Source organism: Heterodontus francisci, chromosome 14, assembly GCF_036365525.1.
Source record: "Heterodontus francisci isolate sHetFra1 chromosome 14, sHetFra1.hap1, whole genome shotgun sequence".
Taxonomy (NCBI): Eukaryota; Metazoa; Chordata; class Chondrichthyes; order Heterodontiformes; family Heterodontidae; genus Heterodontus; species Heterodontus francisci.
Window position 1 is genome coordinate 65,369,223 of NC_090384.1, and position 18,799 is coordinate 65,388,021.

At 40.9% G+C, this 18,799-nt stretch overlaps 1 protein-coding gene across 5 annotated transcripts in view; it reads left to right on the forward strand.

Moving 5' to 3' along the window:
* The window catches only part of znf143b (zinc finger protein 143b), a 126,121-nt gene that overhangs the window by 101,818 nt on the left and 5,504 nt on the right, over positions 1-18,799 (forward strand). For 4 of the 5 annotated variants that reach the window (XM_068046379.1, XM_068046376.1, XM_068046375.1 and 1 more), the window contains 3 exons: positions 276-430; positions 11,641-11,802; positions 14,572-14,754. In XM_068046379.1, the coding sequence (XP_067902480.1) occupies positions 276-430; positions 11,641-11,802; positions 14,572-14,754 (500 nt within the window). Of the gene's footprint in view, positions 1-275; positions 431-1,345; positions 1,865-11,640; positions 11,803-14,571; positions 14,755-18,799 lie in introns of those variants that run through there. The other variant, XM_068046378.1, reaches the window with a different exon arrangement.

Sequence of the window (18,799 nt, forward strand, 5' to 3'; positions counted from 1 at the left end):
TAACATACAAAAGAGTAAAACTTTATTGCGCAGGAGACTGATATATTACTCCAACACAAAAGAAAGCTATTTAGTCCGTTGATTTTGTGCAGCTCTTTCGAAGAGCAATCCAATTATTTCCACTCCCCCAATCTTTCCCCATATCCCTGTAATTTTTTTCTCTTGTAGGTATGACATTGCTAATTTTAAATTCACTTTTTTTAAGCTCCAGTAAAACATTCCCAAAGTACAAGCATATGTTAACATTTTGTTTATGTCCTATTCTGTTTCAAAAGTTACTTCTGGGGATGAAATCCTAAAGGGACAACCAATTACTTATGTAACGGGAGTTGAAGAAGAGAGTGGGTTATCTGGACAAGTAACTACAGTCGCACAAGCAGATGTAGGTCAACATATGGCCCTTATTGCGCAAGATGGTACGCAGCAACAGGTGAGAAAAAGATTAAATTCAGATTTCCATCCTGGGACTCCTTGTAGACGCCAACTTTTTTTTTCTTTTGCCTATTCTTTTCCAGTCTATCCTTTTTGTCTGTTTCCTTATCTACTTTTTAAAATTTCAAATGCAGTATTCTGGCAACAAGACCAAAGAAGTAATATTACAAAAATATTTTATGTATTAAAATATGCACAATTTTCAACATCTGTCAGACTGCTGGGAAAGGTAAATCTATCAGAGGGAAAATCACTCTGTCTTACTGTCAAGTTTACATGCAGTACAGCAGCATTGGAAAAGGCTGAGATGCAATTCAACAATATTTTCACATGGCCAAAGTATAGTGCATACTTCAGAGGGCCTAAAAGAATGGAGAAAATATATCTTTAGGGCAACAAACAAGCTTGCTATAGCTACTTTATTTTAATTGTGCAAAGTTTTTTGTTGTGGAGTTTTAGTACTGAGAGTGGAATCATCCTGGATGTATTGTTACAAGGACAGCCCCTCTCAATCTGCCCTGACATACTCAAAATACTGACCTCAATTTTGTCTGAGTTGTAGGATGAAAGCAACATACTTTTCTTAAGTATGATCATCAGAACTGGACACACAACCTTAGGAAGCTTTTAGATTATGACTTTAACATTGCAGTGATGTGATTTCACATAAATCTGGAGTCATGGTTGTGATGAAGTCCATGATTTGCTGGACCAATGGGGGAGCATGTGCGAGCTGTTGTCTGAAGGTTTTAGTTTAGGCAGGCATCAAGATCGGCGCAGGCTTAGAGGGCCGAATGGCCTGTTCCTGTGCTGTACTGTTCTTTGTTCTTTTGTTCTTTGAACAGATAACTTGTCACGTGTTCTGTTAAGTGTACTGACCCTGGTTTCAAAGCATGTTTTTTCCCTGAGGCAGACCCTAACCGAAAGGGATACAGAAACTAAAACTTCAGGTTTCTGGGGAAACTGAACTGGATAGAACCAGATAAAAGGACACATCTGAGCTCAGATCACACAGGAGTGGAATGCCGGCTGACTGAAGAAAGTGAAGACTGGATCCAGAAACTGTTTCTGTTACTTAAAGTAACTGATTAACCAGACCCGACCATACAGTGCATAGGGTTGTCACTGAAGGGCTCGGATAAAGGTAATACTGGTGGATCCATGCCATCAAGGCTGTCGTGAGCAGAGGTGAGGAGGTTCCGGAGAAGTGTGCTGTTTTGGATGAAGACCATACTCGTGGAGCTCAGGTTGAAAGGGAATTGCTGTTGGATGAGAGTTGGTAGCTGCATCTTGGAAGACAGGAGCTGGAGATCTACCTGAGGAAGTTCAGAGCTTTGAAGAACTTTGTGGATGTAATTGGTGCCATATATGCTGAGTGGACTGTCCAGTAAATCCATGAGATCTATCTTTGTTGTAACTGATAGTTCATGTGTAAGTTGTAATCTTTATTTACTATGATTTAGCTATTAATTCATGTTGAATTTATGTTGATTTTGATTTGATAGAATAAAATTTATAAAAGGGAAATCTTGTCCATTTGTTTTTTTTGTTGGGGTCGTTTGGTAATTTCAGTTCTTTTGGTTTGTTGATCTCCACAGAGATCACAAGAAAATTGGGGGCTTGTCTGGAATTCATCCAAATTAGGCTGTGAAATGGGTTTGTTGGAATTTTCCAGAATTTAAACAAACAATATTTCACATCTACTTGTGCTGTATTCAATGGGAAAGATGCTCAGGCCTTTGTGGAGAGAGAGGATTTATCTCTTAGTGCTTTGGAACGGTTGACGAAAGATAATTTGACGGCTATGGCAGGGAACCTAGTGGCCAGCTTAAAATTAGGGGCTAGGAAAATGGAGATCACTTGAAGATTAAGGGGAAAAAGGATGTTTCCGTTAGTGCCCAAGTAGAACTAGCCAAAATTGAATTAGCAAAAGAGACGATGAAATTGGAAAGGGAAAGAGAAGAATAAGAAATAGAAAGAGAAGGAAAAGAAAGGGAATGTAAAAACATGAATTAGAAAGAGAAATGAAAAAACTAGATTTCGAAAGTAAAGAGAAATGGAAAAATTAGAATTGGAAAGGGAAAAGCTCAAAGTCTGTGCATTGGAGATGAAAGTTCAGAATGACCCAGAACAATCTCCTCGTAGTTTTGATTTGGCAAAGAATATTCGCTTGGTACCTAAATTTAGTGTAGTGAGGAGGGAGTAGAAATGCACTTTGTGTCATTTGAGAAAAATGCCGCAAATCTGATTGGCCTAAATCATCTTGGACATCACGTCTTACACAGTATTTTTGTAGGGAAAGCTTTGGAGGTGCTTTCAAGAAAGCACTCGGGTCTATGACAAAGTAAAGACTGCTGTTTTCAATGCCTGAGTTGGTACCAGAGGCCTACAGACAAAAATACAGAAATTTAAAAAGGAAACAGGACCAGACATATGTGGAATTTGCTAGAGAGAAGGAAATGGTGTTTGATAGGTGATACAGGTCGATGAAGGGTGCCCAAGATTTTGAGAGCCTTAGGGAAGTGATTCTGATGAAAGAATTCAAGAATAGTGTCCCTTTGGGCATAAGGTCCCACCTGGAAGAACATAAAGTTCGTAAAACAAAGGAAGATGTAGTAGTGGCAGATGATTATGAATTGATTCACAAGAACAGTAGTCACAGGCCCTAACTTGGAAACTTTCAGAGAAATTGGAGCAATAGGATGTTTGATAATGAAAAGAGATCTGGTTCTCTTGAGAAAGATGGCAAAGGTGAAGATGCAGACACACCTCAAGTTAGTAAAAGAGAAAGTCCAGAGGACAAGTTTGTTTCGAAGAGACCGACATGCTATTTTTGTTGTTTAAAAAAAGGACATGTGAAGGCTGAGTGTTGGAAGTGGAAAAACAAGTCCATCACATTTGTACAGTCAAATGGTCCCCCCCCCCCCCACCCCAGGAAATAGAGCTAGTTTCTCCCATGTTCACTGATCGTTTTCTGCAACCAGATTGACTCTATCAAAGTTTTCTGTTTGAGGGTGAAGTATCCCCATGTTTGTCTGCTAAGGTGGGCAAGTCATCAGAGATACAGCGGCGGCACAGTCACTGATGTTTGCAAGTGACATGAATTTCCTTCCCCCATAGTTTGCTGAATACGAAGGCGTTAATTCATGGTCTTGATGGAAATTATTTACCCGTTCCCTTATATAGGGTTGATTTAAATTTGACTTAGTCACTGGTCCTGTTAATGTCAGTGTTGTTCCTAGTTGGCCTATTGAAGATGTGGAAGTTTTGTTAGGAAATCACTTGGCTGGGGATAAGGTATTGGTGTCTCCAGTGGTTTTGGGGAAGCTAGCTGAGGCTGTGGAAACTGAGGTTTTGCAGAAAGAATTTCCAGGGCTATTCCCAGATTGTGTTGTGACTGGGTCCCAGGCTCATAGAGTTAAACAAGATGAGATGGATTCAGTTGTTGTGGAGGATAATTCGGTTTAGTTGGCTGAAACATTTTTCAAGGATTTGGATGGGGATGTTGGTGTTAAAGGCTCCAAGGCTACCAATGGTTAATTGTTTCATTCCATGATTTCTATGATTTAGCAGATCTTCCTTGGTTGAGTCACAACAGGCAGACTCTGATTTGAGGAGATGGTCTCAGATGGCGTGTTCTGAGGCAGAGGCTGAAAAGGTCCCTGAGTGTTGTTATGTCAAGAATGGCATTGTGATGAGGACGTGGAGACCTCCCTAGAGGCCCACTGATGAGGATTGGACTGTAGTCCATCAAGCTGTTGCCCCTTTTTGTTACCACAGTGAAATTTTAAGAATTGCCCATGAGATGCCAGTTACAGAATCACAGAATTGTTACAGCGCAGAAAGAAGCCATTCGGCCCAGTGTGTCTGCACTGGCTCTCCGAATGAACGATTCACTTAATGCCATTCCCTCGCTTTCTCCCCATAACCCTGCACATTTTTCCTTTTACGATAACAGTCTAATTCCATTTTGAAAGCCTCAATTGAACCTGCCTCCACTACACTCTCAGGCAGTGCATTCCAGATCCTAACGACTTGCCTCGTGAAAATGTTTTCCTCATGTTGCTTTTGCTTCTTTTGTCAATCACTTTAAATCTGTGCCCTTTCGTTTTCGGTTCTTTCACGAGTGGGAACAGTTTTTCCCTATCCACTCTGTCCAGTACCCTCGTAATTTTGAATACCTCTATCAAACCTCCTGTCAGCATTCTCTTCTCCAAGAAAACAATCCCAACTTTTCCAATCTATTTTCATAACTAAAGTCACTCATCCCTGGAACCATTCTCGTGAATCTTTTCTGTACTCTCTCCAATACCTTCACATCTTTCCTAATGTGTGGCACCCAGAACTGGAAGCAATACTCCAGCTGAGGCCGAACTAGTGTCTTATACAAGTTCAATATAACCTCTTTGCTCTTGTGCTCTATGCCCTTATTAATAAAGCCTAGGATACTGTATGCTTTATTAACCTTTCTCAACCTGACCTGCCACCTTCAATGAGTTATGCACATATGCAGCCAGATCCCTCTGCTCCTGCACCCCCTTGATGTTATGTTGTCTCTCCATGTTCTTCCTACCAAAATGAATCACTTCACATTTCTCTGCATTGAACTTCATCTGCCACATCTGACCATTCCACCAACTTGTCTATGTCCTTTTGAAGTTCTACACTATCCTCCTCAAAGTTCACAATTGTTCCAAGTTTTGTATCATCTGCAAATTTTGAAATTGTGCCCTGTACACCAAGGTCTCTGTCGTTAATATATATCAGGAAGAGCAAAGGTCCCAACACTGACCCTTGGGGATCTCCACAATAAACCTTCCTCCAGTCCGAAAAGCATCCATTAACCACTACTCTCCGTTTCCTGTTACTCAGCCAATTTCGTATCCATGTTACTACTGTCCCTTTTATTCCATGAGTTACAAGTTTGCTCATAAGTCTGTTGTGTGGCACTGTATCAGATGTCTTTTGGAAGTCCATGTACACTATATCAACAGCATTGCCCTCATTAACCCTCTCTGTTACCTCTTCAAAAAACTCTCGCAAGTTAGTTAAACGCGATTTTCACTTAACGAATCCATGCTGGCTTTCCTGAATTAACCTGCATTTGTCATGTGACTATTAATTTGGTCCTACATTATTGTTTCTAGAAGTTTCCCTGCCACTGAAGCTATACTGACTGGCCTGTAGTTGCTGGGCTTATCTTTACATCCTTTTTTGAACAAGGGTGTAACATTTGCAATTCTCCAGTCCTCTGGTACCACCCCTGAGTCTAAGGAAGACTGGACAATTAGGTCCAGTGCCTCCACAATTTGCACTGTCACTTCCCTCAGTATCCTTGGATGCATCTTATCTGGCTCTGGTGCTTTATCAACTTTAAGTATAGACACCCTATCTAATACCTCCTCCTTATCAATTTTAAATCCTCCTAGTGTATTAATTATCTCCTCTTTTACTGTGGCCAGGGTAACATCTTCTTCCTTGGCAAAGACAGATGCAAAGTATTCATTTAATAGCTCAGCTATTCTCTCTGCTTCCATGCGTAAATCCCCCTTTTGGTGCCTGATCAGTCCTACTCCACCTTTTACCACACTATTACTAAGGCGGGGCTAAAGTGTGGTGAGTCGAAGAGACTTAGCAGTTGGCAGGAAAAAAGACAGAAGCGCAAGGGGAGAGCCAACTGTGTAACAGCCCCAACAAACAAATTTTTCTGCAGCACCTGCGGAAGAGCCTGTCACTCTAGAATTCGCCTTTATAGCCACTCCAGGCGCTGCTCCACACACCACTGACCACCTCCAGGCGCTTACCCATTGTCTCTCAAGATAAGGAGGACAAAGAGAAAGAGAACTATTTAAATGCCTGTCGTAGACTTTGGGATTCCCTTTTATGTTAGCTGTCAGTTTCTTTTCATACTCTCTCTTTGCTTCTCATTTGCTTTTTCACTTCCCCTCTGGACCTTCTATATTCAGCCTGGTTCTCCATTGTATTATCCAGTTGACATCTGTCATCAGCACAGTTTTTTTTCTTCATCTTCATCTGTATCTCTTCTGTCATCCAGGGAGCTCTGGATTTGTTGGCCCTATCTTTCCTCTTCGAGGGAATATACCTTGACTATACCCTAACTATCTCTTCTTTGAAGGTAGCCCATTGTTTTTCCTGCCAACCTTTGATTCCAATTTATTCATCCCAGATCCATCCTTACCCCATTGAAGTTGGCTTTCCCCCAGTAATTATTTTAGATTGTCCTTTTCCATAACCAACCTAAACCTTATAAACCTAAATGTTCTGCTACTGATATTTGATCCACTTGGTCCCCCCTCATTCCCAAGAACCAGGCCCAGCAGCACCTCCCCTCTTGTTGAACTGGAAACATACTGCTAGAGAAAATTTTCCTGATTCTTTTGGTTTGTTGATCTCCACAGGGATCATAACACAGTTATCTTGTAGCTGACAGTTTTATACTCTTGGTAGCTGCTGCACTCTTTAAACATTTGAATTTTAACTGGTGAGACAAGAGCTCTACACATGCTGGTTGCATTATAAATGTCACATTACATTATGCCTTGATAACTACTGCCTTGCCATGCAACAATACTTTCAAGATCTGAGCAACTCACACCCATATATGTTTTCTGTGGCTCTCATCCCTTTTCAACATTTGTTTTTTCCTACGACCCAGGATCTTTATTAGATGAATCTGCTGAATTTTTCAATCTATCTCTCTCTTTTTTTCTCTCTCTCTCTATCTCTCACTCTCTTTCTTCATCTCTGTCCCTTCATTTTTGTGTCCATTTCTGTTGGTCACTTTCTACATACTATCACTTTTGTTCCTTGGACTTCACCTTCAGTCCACAACAGCTCCTTAAAGTGGACAATTGATTTCCGAGAGTCTTTAGTTACCTGTCAATGTAAGTACAATGGCACCCACATATTTCGGGTTATTAAACTTTCTGTTTCTGACTCATTTACCTCCTTGAAAGCCTTGTGAGGCTGTCCTCATAATATTAAAATTAATGTACAGGTAAGGAATGGCCACACCTTTGTCAGATGCTTTGAGCTAGCCTAGATTGTTCTGCTTCATGCTTCCATGAAGGGCATGATTTGTTGTAGAGGTTCTTCAGGAGTCTTACAATGTGTTTGCCAAATCCCCTCTGTTAGATTCCACACCACCCACCCCACTCCACCCTCCATCCCAAGAATTCCTTGCTGAGCTGAAGGCCTTTTCATAATCTCAAGTTAATAGAATCTATGTAAACTGAATATGATGATGCACGAAATTTCTATTATAAGTTTGTTTCGCTAACACTTAAAATTACAGTCATGATCTCCAGAATTTAAACATTATACCTGCTAGATGAAGCTTGTAAAACATTTTGTGTCTTCAGTTTACACATAGGGGATTTCAGTTCCATTATTTTTATCAAGATCAGAATTAATATCTTGGTCTATTTACCCTGTCTCTGCAGAAATATTTAAGTATTTTAGACAAATCTGTGAATTGCTGTAGAATACACTGCAATAAGTTGCCAAATCAGTTTGCAATTACATTTAGCCTGAAATGCAGAGCTTTTCTGGTTCCAGAAATGTGGTGTAATTGAAGCATGTAAAAACCAGTATTTGTTTACTACTAATTAACAATGCTCTTTATAGTTGGTCCAAAATGTATTAGCTGGGAATTATGCTAACCATTGTACTTGATTTTCTTTTGTCCGTGTTGTGGCAGAAAGGATTAACATTTGAGTAGCTGATTCATCCTGAGAGTACTGTATGTATAGTCCATAATCTTTAAAATTGTTTGTATTGCAGCATTTCCACGGTGGTGGCTTTACTGTAATAATTTTAAACTTTGTTCAGCGAACAAGTTTAAAAATTGACAATCATAGCTCTCTCTCTCTCCCCTTACTTTTGTAGTGTATGTTGTGGGGTTGGAGGAAGAGAAAGTGATTCTGAACTCAATTTTGTACAGTATAGCATAGTGGGGCAGTAATTAGTTCAATGTATGATTCTGTAGATGTATGAGAGTTCCTGGAAAAGAACTATGGAATCATTTCAGTTTCCTCCTTACAACTAACAGAGCTGAAACTTCTTTCATTAGAATTGAATTTTAATCTAAATGATCTTCACTTGTACCAGAGCTATGCTAATATACTAAGTCCTGTGTATAGTGTGGAAATCCTGTGCTTGTAGGAAATAACATCATTACTTTTGCTTTCATCCTATTTCCATCATCCTACCTGAGTCCCATTCAATTTTGTTTTTCTGTCTGTTCTTGTGGGTTCCTACTTTTTATTCAGCACTTGAGTTATGATATTTTTAAAAATTCTTAAGCAAATTCAAGCCCACATTGCTAACCTAGCTTTTCAGACACCTTTGCTCCAACCAATCTTACTTCTGTGCTCTCCAAATTGCTGTAAATGTTGCTGTTTAACTGTAATTAATCATGTACAATTAAAGTATTAGATGATCAGGACTGAATAAGTATTGCATATAAATAAGAACAGAATATATGAGATTGAAATAGTCACTAAATTACATGTGTGCACCCTGCTTAAATTATTCTCTGCTGTCTACCCATTGTTACAGCCATGTGGTGAGGAGTGTGGGTGGTCCCCACTGTTCAACTCCCAATTGACCGCAGCAAGTATTTTGTTACTAGGGTTTTTACCTCTTTGTTTTATTTGCAAATAAACAGACAGCAACAGGTTTTCTTGTAGGTTTAAAACAGAAGATTAATTATGTATTGAGCAATATTCATTATCCTGAAATTGTTGCAACTGCATACACGCACACATTCACTCGCGCACACACACACACACACACACACGAGACAGCTGGAGAGGAAAAGAGGTAAGGGATTTGAAGTGAGGTAGGTTTTTGGGGTTCACGGTAACCTGTTGAAGCTACATGGAGGTCAGTTTCTTCCTAAAGTTGCAGGCCTGGGTTTTGTAGATTTCTTTGGTAGCTGAATCTTCAATCTAGGGATGGTAGATCACTTTCAGTCTCTGCTGCACAAGTTGAAGTGTAGAACTCAAAGCAGGGCACCTTTTTTGGCTTGCTGGATTTTTTCCCAGCTCTCAGCGGGACAGGATTTTGTGATGTTTTTCCTGGGTGTGTCTCTCTCCCCAGGGAGCTACTTTTAAGGTCAAAATGGTCTCACATCTTGTCTCTTTTTTAATTCTTTCACGGGATTTGGGTGTCGCTGGCTAGGCCAACATTTATCACCCATCCTGAATTGCCCTTGCGAAGGTGGTGGTGAGCTGCCTTCTTGAACTGCTGCAGTATATGTGTTGTAGGTATACCCACAGTGCTGTTAGGAAGGGAGTTCCAAGATTTTGACCAGCGACAGTGAAGGAACGTCGATATAGTTCCAAGTCAGAAGGATGTGTGGCTTGGAGTGGAACTTGCAGGTGATGGTGTTCCCATGCATCTGCTGCCTTTGTCCTTCGAGGTGGTAGAGGTTGTGGGTTTGGAAGGTGCTGTCGAAGGAGCCATGGTGAGTTGCTGTCGTGTATCTTGTAGATGGTACACACTGCTGCCACTGTGCATCAGTCGTGGAGGGAGTGAATGTTGAAAGTGGTGGATGGGGTACCAGTCAAGCGGGCTGCTTTGCCCTGGATGGTGTCGAGCTTCTTGAGTATTGTTGGAGCTGCACTCATCCAGGTAAGTGAAGATTATTCCATCACACTCCTGACGTTCCTTGTAGATGGTGAACAGGCTTTGGGGAGTTAGGAGGTGAGTTACTTGCCTCAGAATTCCCAGCCTCTGACCTGCTCTTGTAGCCACAGTATTTATATAGCTGGTCCAATTCAGTTTCTAGTCAATGGTAACCCCCAGGATGTTGATATTGGGGGATGCAGCGATGGTAATGCCATTGAATGTCTAGGGAGATGGTTGGATTCTCTCTTGTTGGAGATGGTCATTGCCTGACACTCGTGTGGTGCTAATGTAACTTGCCACTTAACAGCCCAAGCCTGAATATTGTCCAGGTCTTGCTGCATATGGACACGGACTGCCTCAGTATCTGAAGAGTCGTGAATGGTGCTGAACATTGTGCAATCATCAGCAAACATCCCCTCCTCTAACCTTATGATGGAGGAAAGATCATTGATGAAGCAGCTGAAGATGGTTGGGCCTAGGACATTACCCTGAGGAACTCCTGTAGTGATGTACTGGGACTGAGATGATTGACCTCCGACAACCACAACCATCTTCCTTTGTGCTAAGTATGAGTTCAACCAGTGGAGAGTTTTCCCCCTGATTCCCATTGACTCCAGTTTTGCTGGGGCGCCTTGATGCCACACTCCGTCAAATGCTGCCTTGATGTCAAGGGCAAGCACTCTCACCTTACCTTTTGAGTTCAGCTCTTTTCTCCATGTTTGGACCAAGGCTATAATGTGGTCAGGAGCTGAATGGCCCTGGCGGAATCCAAACTGAGCATCAGTGAACAGGTTATTGCTGAGTAAGTGCCGCTTGATAGCACTGTCGATAACACCTTCCATCATTTTGCTGATGATCAAGAGTAGACTGATGGGGCAGTAATTGGCTGGGTTGGATTTGTCCTGCGTTTTGTGTACAGGACATACCTGGGCAATTTTCCACATTGTCAGGTAGATGCCAGTGTTGTAGCTGTACTGGAACATCTTGGCTAGGGGCGTGGCCAGTTCTGGAGCACAAGTCTTCAGTACTGTTGCCAGAATGTTGTCAGGGCCCATAGCCTTTGCAATATCCAGCGCCTTCAACCATTTTTGATATCACGTGGGGAATCTCTGTTGAGAGACATAGATCTTCCTCCTTGTGGTGACCAACAGTGGCCCAGGATGTGACTATTTCACACCTTCTTTGTTTCAGAAGAACCCATTCAATTCAAAAATGTCTCTTGATGGATTCAGGATGGATGTAGTTGACACGTCTTAGCTTTGAATGTATCCTTTTGTTCTTACTAGACAATAAGACAGTTTGAATATACAAGTTTGACCTTCGGCGGCCACATTGTCCACTTTTTTTTTAAAAAGTCAATTTTTATAACTCTTAAGTTTGATTTCTTGTATTTTAAATCACCGCACTTCACGAGCGTAACCCCAAACATCATCTGAAGACTACACTTGGTCTTCACTCCTGCTATGCAATATTCTCAGAGATCAACTAGTTTAAAAAAAAACGTCTCAGCTCTGCACGTTAAAAGTTGTAACCAACTTTGTTTGTTTGTTTCAGGTCAACATATCTGAAACAGAACTGCAAGGGATTGGTAATACTATAACTATGGTAACACAGGATGGCACTACCATCACGGTCCCAACACATGATGCTGTTATTTCCACACAAGATTCTCACTCAGTTACAATGGTGACAACAGATGGTACAGATGGTCAACAGGTAAAGGAGTCTTGTTTTCTTTTGTATGTTTAATATTTTTGAAATGAGTAGTATTCAAGTTAACATTTTATTCAAACTGTTGATAATCCAAGTGCCAGACTTATGCACAGATCAATTGGATGTTTTCTAATTCTTATGTAAAGGTGCAAGTTTTCAATTTTTTTCCCAAAAAAATCACTTTTTTTTCCTCTTTTTCCCAGAAGAAAATAAACCTACCATATCCACATATATCTACGGGTATTCCTATTTGGGCCTTTTCACACTGCAGCTTGAGCAGTGTGGAAAAAGATTAGTCAGATTTCTCTTCTGCCTGCTGCATTGCTCTGTTGAACCAAAATAAACTTTGAAAAGAAATACAATATGAGACTGCATCTTCAGCACATATCTAAATACAGAATATAGGCCGAAGCAGTGGCAAGTTTGGTGGGGGGGTGGGGGGGGGGGGAGGGGGGAGGATGGGTGGCGGTGGTGGATCATGACATTCCTAATCATTCTGAGGTTGGCCTACTTGAGGCCACCTTCATTTTACTCCCAAGACCCTCTGTCATTGACAGTTGTTATGACCGAGGCGGGAGGAGTGCACTGTTTATTCTAATTCCATTTCTCCACAGGTCACAACATACATTTAATTTTTTTCCCACTTACCGATACAGTCAATCATAACTATTTTTATCCCAGAATAAAACACACCAATCAGGTTTCCTTAATAAACAACAAAATTATCAGTTTATTATAAAACAAGTCTTAACCAGTAACATAGCAAAGCATAAACACACAGATTAAAATATTACCTTTTTACCTTAGCCGCCCACACATACACATACACACACACACACACACACATACATACACAGACACACACAGCGGTTAACTGGAAAAATAAAGGGGTTTTTGTTTTAGAGCTTTATTACAAAAAAAAACAGACAAAAAACACTTGGGTTAAATACTTGCTAATTCTTGAAGAATAAAAGAGAATATATGAAAAGATGTCACAAGTTTATTTTGGTTTGGCATCCCAAATACGTATAGACAGCTGTCACTGGGATCTTCCTAGAACAGTTCTTGTCAGGCGATGTTGAAGATCAGCTTAGACAGGTGTCTATCAGGGGATTTCAGGCAGTTTCTTACACTTGCTTCTCAGCTTCTCAAGAGATGGAAAACTGGCAGGTTTTTTTCCAAAGAGCTGGAACAGACTAAGTTGGGTTTTTGCTTCCTTGGCAAGTTTTCTCCAACTGTCTTTTCAAGCCATTGGTCACATCCCAACTGACTGTCCAAAGTGAAACCATAAACAATGTTACAAGAGACAAGCCTCCTGACCCATATAAAGCTTGACCTGTCATTTCTCTGCAAACATCTTTCCCCACGTCAAAAACAACCCCTGCTGGGTAATTATTTGAAAACAGGTGCCTTCCAGTAACTGTTTTAACATTCCTTGATCCTTCTAGTAATTGTTTGTTTTCAAAGCCAAACCTCACAGTGACCCTGGTAAAAACCATGGAGTCTTTTCAATTTTCCCAAAATAAACCAATGTCCAGCTCTAAAATATGAGTCCTCAAAACAAAACACTTAAAAATATAGAAGCACTCATAACACAGTAAAATGCTTTGGGATATCCTGAGGTCATGAAAGGCACTATATAAATACAAGTCTTTTTCTTTAAGTCATGTGTCTTTGGCCTCCTGGTTGCAACTCAGTGCGATTCCTGGTTCAGCCTTTGAACTAGGTATGTTGGCATTCCCAGTTCACAGCCTGGTCCTCTTTTCTCAGAGGGGTTCCCCCCCTGCTTCCAGATGGTGGGTCCCTCGATCAGGCACTGAGTGCCTTTGAACGAGGGACCCCTCCCCCACCAGGAGACCACAAGCAACCCTCACAGGTTTGCATGTCGTGCTCCCCACATGGCCTGCCAGCCGCTGGATTAATACCAGTGACTGTGGGAAGAGACCCTTAATTGGGCATTAATTTCCCACTTAAAGACCTCAATGGTGGGGTAGAAAGGCCATGGACTTAATCAGGGTGGAGGCGGGATGGTGAGAGTGTGCCCACCCACCACCATCCTGCCTGATTAATTGCCCTCCCCACCTCCAAACTTGCCACAGGGGAAAGCATAAAATACTGCCCCTTTTTCTTTTACAAGCCTTCCCAAGTTCTCCTTGTGTCACTTTTTCCTGCTTAAAAGGCTGACAGCTCCCAAGTAGGTCTGTGCAAACATATCATGGTCACGTTCCTCCTCTTCCTTTTGCAAATTGTCAAGCCACTGTTTATCTCCTAGAACTGAGAACTTGTGTGGGTGAGAGCAGTACCAAACTGAATACATATTTTGGAATTCCGACGTGACCCATCGGTATCCTACCAGATTTAGTTTCTTTAAAAAAAATACTGGTAAACAGTTTGTCCTTGGTCACTGTCTTGTGAAAGATTTATTTACTACATGTCAGTGGCTTAAAAAACAATACTTAAGTCAATAACATATATAAGTGCTTTGTTTTATTTTAACAATATTAGCAATCATATGCAGAATATTTTCCAACCACTGGACCAGATGCCTGTAAAATAAGTCACCATTGATTAGCAGCTGTCTTTGGCAGACCAGTTATGCTGTAGTTAAATTTCTGTTGAAATATCATCAGTTACAATTAATTGGCAGCACTATTCAAAATAATCTACTAAAGATCATAATTAAATCATATATACTAAATGGAATGAACTAATTCTGAGAGTACTTCTTTTGTAAATTCTGGCATTTGATCAAAAGCATCTGTTTTCCTAAAGGTGGCTATAGTGACACCAGATTGTGTGATCAGAGGTGAGACTACTATAGCTGCACTACAGGCTGCATCGGTTGAAGTGGAAAAAATGGTTACCCATCAGCACCATGAGCATCATTTAGTGACTGGAAGAGCACGACCAGTTACATTACTGGCTACAGCAAATGGCACTCAAATTGCAGTGCAGGTGGGTTTTGAACGTTCTACCTTTACATAAAAAAATATGTTTGTGATGTACACAACCAACATTTGTAATTATTTAACATCAATTTTGTTTAGAGTAAGATTAAATAAAATTGTCCAAAAAACAGGAAGAACTGACAGTTTTGTATTATACTGCAAATCCTAGTGCGCTGAGCCGTCTTAATGACTGATGTTAAAGTCCAATGCTTGTGTAGATTCACAGTTTTATCTCTTCTCGTCTCTCTTTAACTTTGTTCTTTTATCTTTAAAACCTTGTCGCTTCTTTGGCATTGAACACTTGCCAGTATTTTGACCATGGGGAGGGAAAAAATGACTACATATATTGTATGTTATGCACCAATAAGGTCTGATATGCTGTGTGTTTATTGCTTACGTTCCTTCCAAATCAAAGGACTATTGTAATCTGATTGATACTGCACAGCAGTTTATTTCCACTCTTATTGTTCAATGATTCAATGATTTAATGATTTGTAGCTATGACTGGTAGTTGAAAAAAAATCAAAACTCAGTCCCTGTCAGAGCATCTATGATCGTTGATACTGCTTTTTAATTGGAAAATCAGCAAATTAAATTCAGTAACCAAATAACCTGCTTTTGTGATGTACTTTTCCTTATTGAAACCAAGTTGTGCTGAGGAAAGAAAAGTGTTGAAATTAATTCGGGATGGTTGGGGGTGAATTTCCTCAGTGCTTCTCCCGCTCCTGCTCTGGTAGTTTGGCGGTAACTCTGTTCACATCCTAAATAGAGTTTTCGCCAAAGTTCTGCTGCCAGAGTGGGAAAAGCTCCGGCGAAATTCTCTTAGTCATTTCCTTATCTATTTGAGACACCACATATTAGAATATTTTTTTCCAATTTCACCCCTTCCAATTTTCTCCCTGTCTTCCAAAGGAGCTTGAATCTTGTTGGGGTATTGTTCAATGGTGCTGGACACATCAGTGGAGGAAGAGAGACGGAGGTTGACCGTATGCAACCCTGGTTCCCTGTTTGACCCTGAGCTTCAGTCCTACCATCAGGATGGTTATTTCCACTTCCATATTATTATCCACCTCTGTCCTTTTTTTTGCTGTAGCTGATGCTGAAATCCTTATAAATGCCTTTGTCAAATCCAGACTTGATTATTCCATAGCTGTTTTCACCACCCTCCTGAGTTCCATCAGTCATAAATTGCAACTCCTCTGTAACTCTGTTGCCTGCATCCAATCTAATAATAAATCCCCTTTCCCAATATCGATGTTCTAACCAACCTTCATTGGTTCCTCATTCCACAAGATATTCAATTCAGAATTTCCATCCTCATCTGTATTTTTCAAATATGCATTTATGGTTTTAATCTCACTGTGTGATTGCTCATTGCTTACGTTCCTTCCACTCATTGAACGGCACAGTGGCGCAGTGGCTAGCACCGCAGCCTCACAGCTTCAGCGACCCGGGTTCGGTTCTGGGTACTGTCTGTGCGGAGTTTGCAAGTTCTCCCTGTATCTCCACGTGGATTTCCGCCGGGTGCTCCAATTTCCTCCCACAGCCAAAGACGCGCAGGTTGATGGGTAAATTGGCCATTGTAAATTGCCCCTAGTGTAGGTAGGTGGTAGGAGAATTGTGGGGATGTGGTAGGAAATATGGGATTCATGTAGGATTAGGATAAATGGGTGGTTGATGGTCGGCACAGACTCGGTGGGTCGAAGGGTCTGTTTCAGTGCTGTATGACTCTATGTATTTTCTGCATACTTTTATAATTCAATCTCAGGGTGTGGCCATCACTGGCATGGACAACATTTATTTCCCTTCCCTAGTTGCCTTTGAGAAGGGTTAATTCTTGTAAATCCCGAAAGGGTTTGCAAAAAGAAATTGCTTCTGATTACCATTTTGTTTAGTGTTCTTTAAAAAGAAACACTCACTGCAAAATAGTGTTCAAATTGTGCTTCTGTGGCATTCATGCAGAAATCTTTTATTGCAAGCGAACAGCATGGAACGGGTTGGAAAGTTCTATCTTTCACCCTATTTCTAGAGTAAAAGTTTATAAGTTCATGCTGTCATGCAGGGCCCCACCTGCTAAGAATGAGGCACATTCATTTTGCCACATGAACATTGATTTTTAAACTGTTACTGGAGTAAAGAAAAAACTTGCTTTTTAAAAGAAAACAACACCAGACCCTTGACTGGAAAGACATTTGCATGTTTACCGACAGTGCTGAAAAGGGACAAGAGACCATTCTCTGATACATTCAATCCACAATGTACTTTTGATTACCAGACGTTGAAGATGGAGGAGCTAGCATTCAGGTTGACTGCTAAGATGGCCGAATACACAAACAGACATGGTCAGACCAGTTTAGTCACATGACTACCTGACTTACAGGTTTTTTTTTTGAACATGCCACAGAGAATTTGAACTCAGAAAGCTGTTTACTGCTGGACTGAAAAGACCTCTCGTGGCTGGTTTGCCGCTGCCTCTCCTGTCTGCTCTCATCTCTTTTTCACCAGCTTCAGAATCCATTGAAGACATAGAGACAAGACAAGAGAGAAAAGTCTCCTACAGTGAACAAGGTTTGAGAAGAATACTGGGCCCCAACAAAAAACAAAATTTACCTACAAGCAAGGACTACAGCCAGCTCGAAGCACAGTAACAAAAACCCTTCTTCAGAGATTGCCTCAAGCCTCTCTATTTTTCTTCTCTTTTCTGTCTATTTGCATGTGCGTATCACGTAAGAATGCTAGCGTGGGGCGCGGCATGTATCCATAGGCGTTAACCGAATTAGAGTTTAAATTTTAATAAATTTCACTTTTCTTCTTTAAACCTAAGAAAGCCTGTTTGTGCTCATTTCATTGCCTTATAATTGAAAAGTGTGAACAAGGATTCACCCAGGGCGAGCTAAAACACAGTGTGTTTAAAACAAAACCCTGTTACAGTAAGACCAGGTGAAGGCTGAAAGGGAACCCCTAGACACCTTTCTCACCTGGTCATAACAGAAATTTGGGTGCTAACGTCCTGGTATTTACCCATGGACAAACGAGAGAAATTGGAAGTGGGAAGCCAAATTGTTCCCAATCAAATAAAAAAAAAGATTAATACAGGTTTTCTTATGGTTGTGTGTGATTGAATACTAACATGTTTGCAACTGAAGCTAGTAGCTCTCCAAGCCAGGGTGAAGTAACTTGGGATAAGTTAAAAGCGCTATGTATGGAGGAATTGAGGAAAATGGCTGAGCAGTGTAGGATCATGGTACGTGGCAAGGGTAGGAAGTCTGAACTCCTAAGGCGAGTGGCCAATCATTTTTCCCTTGAATCTGGAGAAGTGGAAGCAGTGTTCGAAGCAGACCCAGAGAGGGTACTGTTAGCAAAGATACAATTGGAACAAAGGAAACTTGAATTAGAAGACAGGGAAAGAGAGAGATAGGAGGGGAGAAAGAAAGAGCCTTCCAGAAGGAACGTGAAGAAAATGAATGACAGGTGAAGGAACAAGAGAGAGAGGGAGAAAGAATATTCCAGAAAGAATGCGGAGGGAGAGTTGAAGCAGCTTGAGTTAACTAGCGGCGCAGAGTAACTCCAGTGAAAGCATGGCCAATATGGAGGAGCGTAATTCAAGGCTGGGTACAGAATTATTAAAACCAGCTCATCTAATTCCAAAATTCAATGAGGAAGATGTGTAAGAGTTTTTTGTGTCTTTAGAGAAACTGGCAAGACAGCTAAAATGGCCAGCTGAGACCTGGTCTCTTTTACTACAAAGCAAGCTAGCTGGAAAAGCCCATGAGGTTTATTCCTTGTTGCCAGATGAGAGTTCATCACATTATGAACTGACCAAAAATGCTATCCTCAGGACATCTGAATTAGTACCCAAAGCCTATCGCCAAATGTTTAGAACCCTCAAAAAGCAGGCTAATCAAACATATCTGGAGTTTGAAAGAAGTAAGCAGCTGGCTTTTGACTAGTGGCCGAGGGCTCTTAAAATACAGCTCAGCTATGAGAACCTCAGGGAAGTAGATCTGTTAGAGGAATTTAAAAACTGTCTCCCACTCTCCATAAAGACCCAC